The sequence below is a fragment of the Aureococcus anophagefferens genome, assembly GCF_000186865.1.
Source record: "Aureococcus anophagefferens unplaced genomic scaffold AURANscaffold_26, whole genome shotgun sequence".
NCBI classification, from domain to species: domain Eukaryota; class Pelagophyceae; order Pelagomonadales; family Pelagomonadaceae; genus Aureococcus; species Aureococcus anophagefferens.
Genome location: NW_008705586.1, coordinates 8,780 through 17,842, shown reverse-complemented (window position 1 = coordinate 17,842; position 9,063 = coordinate 8,780). Strand labels below are relative to the sequence as shown.

Sequence of the window (9,063 nt, the reverse complement as noted above, 5' to 3'; positions counted from 1 at the left end):
ATCATGGCCGGGCAAACACGCTCCTTGCGGTGCAGGTGATAGCCGAAGGACTGAAGGAATGATACAGGAAAGATATATAAAGTTCAGCATCCAGCCACGGTGGTATGGGGGCTGGCTCCACCAGTGCACGCCGAAGATACCACGGCGAATTTACGCGCCAATCGTACTAAGTGAGGCTTGCTGGGCATGTGGAGTTGCTGGTTCGGGCCTTTACCACTGGCATATCCCGCCGACGTCATGGGCATGGGAAAACATGCCACTCATATCTGCAACATGAGATACATTCCATTCGGGGGGCTGATTAACTGATTCCGCGATAAACAACATGCCACTCATATCTCGATTGGAGCCGACTGAAGCCGACTGGATACATCTGAGGCCCCCCGGGGCCCTGTGGCGGGATTTCCGGAGTCCGCATTCAATATCTACCTTGATTGGGAATCAGGGCTGCTTAGCAGCCCCATCTCACTTTTCCATTTTCTCACTTTTCCATTTTCAGTCTAAGTCAGGAACACCGCCATTTCCCCTCAAGGCAGTGCAGTGCATGTATAGCGGATCACCCACTGGCCTACGTACGGCGAGGGCCAGATGCGACCGAGCCGCTCGCGGATCTGTGCGATTTGCGCAGGGCAAATCTGCCCATCCTGCAGTTTGGACAGCAGGCCGTGGAGTGCGATATCCTTCGCGAGTGCTCTCATGCTCTCCAGATAGGCAGCTCGCTTGTCGGACCCCGGTTCGCCGCAGGCACAAGGGCCCAGGAGGCCGTAGGCGGCGCTGTAGTGCTTGGTCCATAACCGCCACCCGCAGGCCAAGTTTGAATAGCCGCGCCGCTCAGCACCGTCTGCGGGCAGCACTACCGCGCGAAATTACCACCAACCAACACGAAACGCAGCAGAAAGTATCGCACAAGCACCACGGACCGGGGCGTGCCCGCAACAGCCCGCACGCGCAACGCACAGCTGCAACGGCAGCTGCCAAAAGTTGTGCCAGAGCAAACCAGCAACAAATCGAATAGTTAGGATCGACATGTCAACTTACGACCCGTGTTTTGAATGGCGTTGCCCCCCGGTCCTATTCCCGCAATCTAATTGCCATCGGCACCGCGCCCAGACTACCTGACATAGCCCCGCCTGAGGTTACCAGTGAGGTACGTTCCAAGCTCCCTTGTGTTCGCGGCGCGGGCCACTGCGCCGGGAAGTCGCCCAAGAGGCGCCTTTGATAACGAGACGCCAGATGGGGCGAAAAGAGGCCTAGGGCCGGGTTTCAACGAGTCCCTGCTTCTCTGTGTAAAATTCGCCAATGTCTCCCAAGTAGCTTGTTGACATGGTTATTTTGAGAAGATGAGTGGACCTATCTTTCAAGTAGAATCGGTTTCGAGGATCAGAAAAAGATTACCTTGTAGCAAGTGTTTTCGCCCGTTAAGTTCATCCTGAACAGACGGGCAAAAACATTGAATGCGTTCAAAAAGCCTCGGGAAAAGTCACGCGTGCTTCCTTCTCTCCACGGATGAAGATTACGGTTTGAATCAAAATGGATATAATTACTCACGTCAATGAACGTGGAGTTTGTTGCAGTCTCACAATAGTTTCGAGAATAGATTCGAGAGATAATCACCTGAGACAAGCTGGTGCAGAGATTCTAGTGTGCAGGATTCATGCACCTGCAATCTACGTAATAGCGCTAGGGTATCAAGAGAATGAGTAACGTCGAGAAGGTTTCGACTATGCGGTCTCTATTAATAGTAGCCATCGGCCGATCGACTAAACGTACCCAACCCGCATAAATAATGACAAATTTGAAGAAGGTGAAGGCCCAGGCTGCCCTGATTGCTTCCCATGTGTGTGTTTACGTTCGACCATGAATGTGGACTGTGTCGACAGCCCCCCACCAGGCTAGGAGTGTACAGCCAGCAGAGACAGAACTAGCATAGCGCTCTCCTGTCGCTGTGGTGTCTGCCTGGTTAGCCAGAGAGCTACAGGCTCAGCGAGGTTGCACAGTCGCCGGACAATTCCCCTTCAAGCTGGGCCGGCGGCTGGGGGCTTTACTCAGGCGCCGGGGCCCCGGGCAGGCCCAAAACTAGAAGGCGTCGTATTTCCCACGGGCTCCTAGGCCCCGCCAGCGGGCCCCCGCAGCGGGCCCCGCCCCTTTGGTTGACCACAGCGGGGGACCACGAGCTAATAGTCAGCCCCGTGCTCCGTGGCGCCAGTTCAGTCAGGTCAGGTACGAGGTCAGGTCAGCACAGTTCCCTGTCAAGATTAACGTTAACGTAGGTACCCTGGCAGCTAAGTACGGCCCCAGAAGTCGATCCATCCGGCCCAAGTGCCCGAATCCGAATGTCAGTATTTGACGATCACGTTTCTGCCCCAGCTTGCTTGGCCCCCACGAGCAATGCGATTAGTCCAAAGTGATGCATGGCATTATACTTGAATGCGCGGCGCGATACACATCGCCATCAATTCCTGTGCAATGAATCTTATTTAACTGTAATTCAACTTTGCCACGTGCCTGAAATAAAAGTTTGCAAGCATATGGGATATGAACACGGACAATTCTTGCTTTGGCATGCTGACAGTCTTTGTTATTGCACCAGTACAAGTGCTTCCGCAAGTCAGCGTGAGCAATCATCCCACAGGATGTGCACACATGAACGGCATAAGGGTCAGAGTTTGCAAACATGCGATCGCGTAAGAAACTAGAGACGCCATGGGAGACAAGGCAGTCTCGTTCCATTTCACCCATGCGTAGACCTCCGTCTCGAGCCCGGCCTTCCATGGGCTGACGCGTCAGCATTGTTACAGGACCACGCGAACGAGCATGTATCTTATCATCAACGAGGTGTTTCAAGCGCTGGTAGAATGTCGGACCCAGAAATACCTTTGCATGGATCATTCGTCCTGTATGACCTGAGTACATGACTTCGTTGCCATGCCTGTGGTAGCCAAGCTCGTGCAACACCCCAGCAATCTGATCAACCGAAACATCAGTGAATGGCGTGGCATCACCTTCTTTGCCAGTAAGTGCACCTACCTTAGACTGCAGACATTCGACCAGGTGACCAATAGTCATGCGCGAAGGGATTGCATGAGGATTCACGACGATGTCAGGGGATACCCCATCCCGAGTCCAGGGCATGTCCTCCTGCGAATACGTCATTCCTATCGTACCCTTTTGCCCATGCCGCGAGGCAAATTTGTCCCCAATTTGAGGTATGCGAATTGTGCGTGTCCGCACTTTCGTAAACTTCATCCCTTCTTGATTGGTTGACAACATTACCTAATTCTTAATGCTAGCGTGTGAGATTTTGTTTGTTATATTACCTGATCAACGAGGCCAGATTCATTGGGACGCATTGCTGTTGATGAATCCTGTTTGGTAAACTGACAGTGATTTAGATTGCCATCCATTCCAAGGGGAGTTGTAGGGGCCGTTTTTCCAATAAGGATGTCAGCGCCTGAGACTCGCAATCCTGGAGCTACTAGACCATCGCAATCCACTTTGTCATATGAACCGTGTCGCATGGCCGTGCATTGGTCTCGAGTTGGCCTCTCGAAAGTCTCGTGAAAAGCTTCCCCTAGACCTCGGATACTTTCCTGATCAACGTAAGTGCGATAGAAAGTAGAACGGAACAGGCCGCGGTCGATCGCCGCCTGGTTCATGATTAGCGAGTCTTCCTGTGCAATTGCGGTAGGGAAGCGAGTAACCACGCATAAAAGAATACAAGGTTTCTGACCTGATTATAGCCTGTATAACACATGATGGCAACTATGGCATTAACGCCGCTTGGAAGTTCGCGGAAGTGAAGATGTTCCATCGCTCGAGTAGTTGCGAGTGGTTTCTGTGGGTAGTGTAGTACGTGTGAGAGAGTGTCCATGCGTTGCTGGAAATTTGAGGCATAGATACCCATGGCCTGTTTGCCCATAGCTGACTGATAAGTGTTTCGAGGAGATTGGTTGTGATCAGGGAAGGGAATAATAGACCCACATATACCCAGGATCATTGATGGATGTATTTCACAGTGAGTGTAAGTCGAGGAGTAAGTCTCATTCAGGTCGGACGGAACCATGGCAATCATGGTAGTTTCTTCCTCTTCTGTGTCAACCAGCTCTACCAGACCTTTTACAAGAAGCTGTGTCCACCCAAGTTCACCATTGACAAGCTTTTGGATGTGTGACTTACGCAATCGTAGTTCCTGGCGAGAAAATTTTGATATCTCCTCACGCACGTGCATGTTCGCATTTAATGCCTCTACAATAAGGAGTGGGCGGCACACACGCCCAGCGTCGGTGTATATACGAAGCTCTTTCTCCTTGATATCGCGAACAACGGAAACTTCAGGATCAATGTCGATTTGCCTTCGAAGAGATCGCAAAGTCGATTCCAAGGTTGATGGGTCACGATGAACACCAACCCAACTCCCGTTTACGAAGATTTTGGTTGTACCTGGGTCAGCAATCGTTTGCGGGGATATCTCCTCGAGGTTCTCCATGGACCACTCCTCGAGGAATTCAAGAATGGGGCTTTGGGGGCTGCCGACCGAAACATAAGACATCAAAGCTAGATTTTTGACAAGACCGACAGCCTGACCTTCTGGGGTTTCAGCGGGACAAATGAACCCCCAATGAGTGTTATGTAGCTGTCGTGGCTTAGCTTGTTTGCCTTCTCGTCCCAAAGGAGTGTTCAAACGCCTTAGGTGGGAAAGAGTCGATGCATATGTAAGTCGATTGAGTACTTGCGATACGCCAGCACGCGAAGCATCTTTTCGATCACCCCAGTTTCCGGTAGCTAGCGAATATCGGAGACCATCAGTAATCACACGTGACTTGATTGCAGACCTATGCAAGTTGAATTTATTCCACATTCTGCAAATAGACACGCACGCGAGGTTGAAATCACGACCCTCATCAATACACTTCTGTAGATACGCAAGTACATCTTTGGTAAGCTTTCGGAAAAGCATCCGGAACAACCCGCCGAGTAGTGGTCCAGCCAGATCAAGGCGTTTCTTGCCATAATGATCCCGATCATCTTCGTCAATGCGTTCAAGTGAGCACATCAGCAACTTGTGCACTATATATCCGACGAAAAAGGCCTTCTTCGTGTCTGATTGTTCCTCCGTGCCAACGTGTGGCAAAACTTCCTTCTGGAGCAGCTCCTTTGCATACTGAACGCGCTTCGAACGTCCAATATTTGTGGCACTTCCCCGACGTCCGATGAAATCTAGAGCAATAGTTTGGTTTTGAACCACAAAAGCCTCGTCTAGTGACGGTCTCAGCTGCTCCATCATCTCTGTATCTGAGAAGTCGTAAACTACATGTTCGAGAATATCACGATCTGCTACAAAACCTAAATTGTGTGTGCATGTCTCGGCTTCACTCACAGATCAATTTCACCTAAAGCTCGAAAAACGATGATGACAGGTACATCCACACGTATGTACGGTAAAGTCATGCGGATTTGATTTCCCTGAGATTGGCCACGACCTGCCTTGTTATACATTTGCATATAGATAGTGCTCGTCGGGCGTGCACCATGTTCCACGTGAGATCGGCATTCAACTACCCAAGAGTACCTGCCATCTAAGCTCAGCAAATATCATACAGTGCGATACTGACTTGTGAGGTTGCTTCTTCCGGAAGCAGTATACGTGATTATTGGACATACGCTCTTGTGCAACAACAACTTTCTCAGAGCCATTTATTACAAAGTAGCCCCCCTGATCATATATGCATTCTCCAAGCTCACAGAGCTCTTTATCAGACTTATCAGCAAGAACGCAAAACCGACTGCGTAACATGATCGGAACGTATCCAAGGAATTCTTTCGGTGAGTCAATTCTGTGGGTACTGCCATCCTCAGCCAACATTCTAATTCGACAGGCCGAGTTCACGCCTTCCTCTTCGACGACCTGGACTTGTTCATCGTCGTTATTCAATGGGCCGGCAACTTCATATGACACATTAGCATACCCGTTACTAAGGTGAGTAACAACACATGGGTACCAATCACCGTCAATTTCCAGCTCAGCTGCACAACCTTGATACAGCTGGGGTAAGTGTTTCTGCTCAACACAACTGATGTCCACATACATCGGGGATGAGTAAGTCATGTTACGCAAGCGAGCTTCATGGGGAAACATGTTACTTGTAGTACCATCTCGTTCGGTAGCAGTTGGTTTCGAGACGTACACTTGATTAAATAAGACAGCAAAGGTGCTACGCGTTACAGACTCCTGTCCAGGCGTGTATTGAGTCTCTGGCTTCACAGTCAGTTCACCGCTATCATCAACCAGTTCCTGCATGGTATTTTGGATGAACTCGTCGAAAGAGTCGAGCTGTTGTCGGACCAACCCCTTCTCCGCAAAATAAGCACTGATCACCGTCCACGCATCCTGAGTTTTGAAATCACACGCACATGCACAGACATCCGCACCTCTTGCGTAATTTCCATCGTGTCGATCGCCTACTCGCCGCTCGGTATTCGTCAACTTCCCCGTCTTCGAACGAGGGGGGTCTATGAGGTCCTGGCCATAACAGCAGCCTTCACAATACCCTGGACCCGATCTTTCAACAAACGAGTTCCACGGACAGGCGCCCAAGTTTCCTCAGCACCTACTGTTGAGTGACCGCACCTCACACATACGTGCAGCTATAGAAGAGGGACATTACTTCAAGGTAGGTATAAACCCTGAGCTGCAACTGTCAAAGTTTATTACAAAGCCACCCCGCAGCCTTCTCGGGCAACGCGCGCGCGTCCCGACGCAGACTGCGGACTTCTGCACCCCTTCGTGGGAGGAGTTTACCTTGCTTCCTTTAGCTTCAGGCTAGTGGCCAACTTGAAGTGGACCGTGACGAAAGTTGCATTTACGGCAGTACAATATGTTTCCCGTAACGAGTTAGTGAGCTATACCACCTACCATCATCCAGCTAAATAAAACTGCTGGCTGTGGTGGTCCTCTCCCAGCTCGCCGCTTCCCCGGGGACCGGGGTGGCGCGGCTTATTTTTTGAGTGCATATGGTTTCTACTAACATCCAAAATTTGGGTCTGACTGATGAATTGCTTAAGCATATGAAGTTGGAGCAGGGTGAGGTGACTGTGGCTACGCTGTCAGGCAAGTCCGTGGACTCGCCTATCCATGGTGGCATAATCCTGACTTGGATGTTTGAATTGGACGGAAACCACCTCACCAGTGTTCGGTTTGGAAGAAAGATTAGCAGTTCAAACTGGTCTTTCGGTTTCTCCTTTTGGTGTTGCCATGTAGTATGGTCCTCTGAGCACTGCAAATTTCTAGCTCGCCAAATCTGATGAGAGTCGCTGGGTGATCGACATGTCGCTGCAATCAGCGCCAATAAGCATTCGATTACATGATGTAAGACGACCAAGGGGATGCATCCAAACCCTTTACTGTGGAGAAAACGGGCTGCTGCAGCAACGATTTGCTAATCCCAGGACTGCGGACACTGTGGGTGCGGTTTGCGTGGGATGGATCGAGGCCACCGCAGCGTCCGGGATATTAAACATGGGCTGCAAAATCAATTGAATTATCGCTAGGCAATCTGCTGTCTTGCGGAGGCCTTGATAGCGTGCACAATTGTGAGCACCTTGCATTCCGAGCTGACAGGAGATCAAAGAAGCTTCACGTACGTAGCAGGTTGCATCCTTGAGGTGGCAGCCTCGAGCCTATACACAAGCGGTCGTTTGCGCTCGTTCTTGGGTGAGGACGATGTATTGGGCCTTGAGGCTTCGCCATTTCAATCCTGGTCTTCACAATTACTTGTAGTTGTTGTCGTGTCACACCACATACTCTATAGCTCTACCTTTGGAAACCTACTTCCAACACTATACAACAGTGCTGAGATTGCCATTGTTTCACCAGTCAGAGAGGAGCTCATCTTCCGTGGCTTAGTTCTGCAGGCTCTGATAAACCGGGTTCCGCTACACCCGAAAGCTTGTCTCACGGCGCAGGCGATGCTTTTTGGTGCGACTGCAGTGTCACCACAACTGATTTTCACGTGAGGATATTGAAGTGAACTATGAAATAGTAAGACGGTGTGAACGCATTCGATCTGTCAAGAGTGTGCAATAGATAACGCGAAAGTATATATATAGGCATATTCCACCTGACAAATGCAGCCCGCCGGCAGCGTCGTTTCATTTTTGTCCAGACCCTGTCTGCAATAATAACTGGCGCCTTCTACGGAGCTTTTTCCATGCATGTTCGTTGTCTCTGGGATACAGCATTCCTGCATTGTGTTCACAACGCAATTGCGTCGCATGCCTTCGAGATGAACAACACGATTATTCTCGACCTGAAAGCCCGTGCCATCCCGCTCGTATTTGGAATTGCACTTTACGCCGCTCTCCTTCGATATTCCCTGGGGCACATACCCTAGACACGTGCAGATGGCGGTTGTGCAAAGAGTCCAAGGCGCACCAGGGGCTGTGACTAGGTGGGATGCCTCGTTTAGTGTGGACCATAAACGCTATTCTAAGAGGGAAGGAACGGGAAGATTATCCTATATCTCTCTACATCCTTTATCATTCCTTTATATGTGCAGGTGATATAACCGCTAGGATATATCAGCCTGGATGTAAAGAATCTAAGTTCCGTACATCAACTTGATGTTAAGGTACAATCTTCAGAAGCAGGATGAGCGCAGTGGGTGAGAGAGGGGAAGCTCAGTGTTCATATCTGATACTATGTAGTACGGGACCGCGCTCCCGAATCAGGCCCAGAGGCGCCACTGGATAGCTGTCATCCCCGTTGCGCCGCCCGGCGACCACCCCTTCAAGGAACGTAACCGCCCCCTCGCCGCTTACCGTCTTAACCCGCGCACTTTATCGTCCACGTTCACGCCCGGCGACGCGGCAACCCGCGCCACAAAGGTGCCCGTGGCAGCTGTCTCGGCGGCCTCCGCTCGAGTCTCCGCCGGCCCGCACCAGCGCCGGTCGCCAGAGAATAAGGCCTTCTTGGCGGCGGCCTAGGCGCCGGATGACTCCCTGGCATATGCACCACCCCCCCACCCAAAAGAAGATTTCCCTGGGGTGCGCTCCAGGCGCACAATA

The 9,063-nt window shown here is 50.9% G+C and overlaps 2 protein-coding genes across 2 annotated transcripts in view; one reads left to right on the top strand and one right to left on the bottom strand.

Annotated features, from left to right (window-relative positions):
* Nucleotides 1-1,985: 1,985 nt before the first annotated feature.
* Nucleotides 1,986-6,391, bottom strand: AURANDRAFT_38738 (hypothetical protein; the record flags this gene model as incomplete). Its single annotated transcript, XM_009042028.1, has 8 exons — nt 1,986-3,273; nt 3,318-3,671; nt 3,731-4,210; nt 4,250-4,832; nt 4,878-5,343; nt 5,391-5,569; nt 5,613-5,889; nt 6,073-6,391. 8 exons carry the CDS (start codon nt 6,296-6,298, stop codon nt 2,395-2,397), a joined length of 3,444 nt encoding a protein of 1,147 aa, XP_009040276.1.
* A 620-nt stretch (nt 6,392-7,011) lies between these two features.
* AURANDRAFT_66746 (hypothetical protein) overlaps nt 7,012-9,063 on the top strand; it is a gene marked incomplete at both ends in the record, with an annotated part of 6,200 nt that continues 4,148 nt past the window's right edge. Inside the window, 6 exons of the mRNA XM_009042130.1 lie at nt 7,012-7,257; nt 7,289-7,459; nt 7,549-7,637; nt 7,809-7,975; nt 8,107-8,316; nt 8,556-8,588. Of these exons, the coding sequence (XP_009040378.1) occupies nt 7,012-7,257; nt 7,289-7,459; nt 7,549-7,637; nt 7,809-7,975; nt 8,107-8,316; nt 8,556-8,588 (916 nt within the window). The remainder of the gene's footprint in view (nt 7,258-7,288; nt 7,460-7,548; nt 7,638-7,808; nt 7,976-8,106; nt 8,317-8,555; nt 8,589-9,063) is intronic.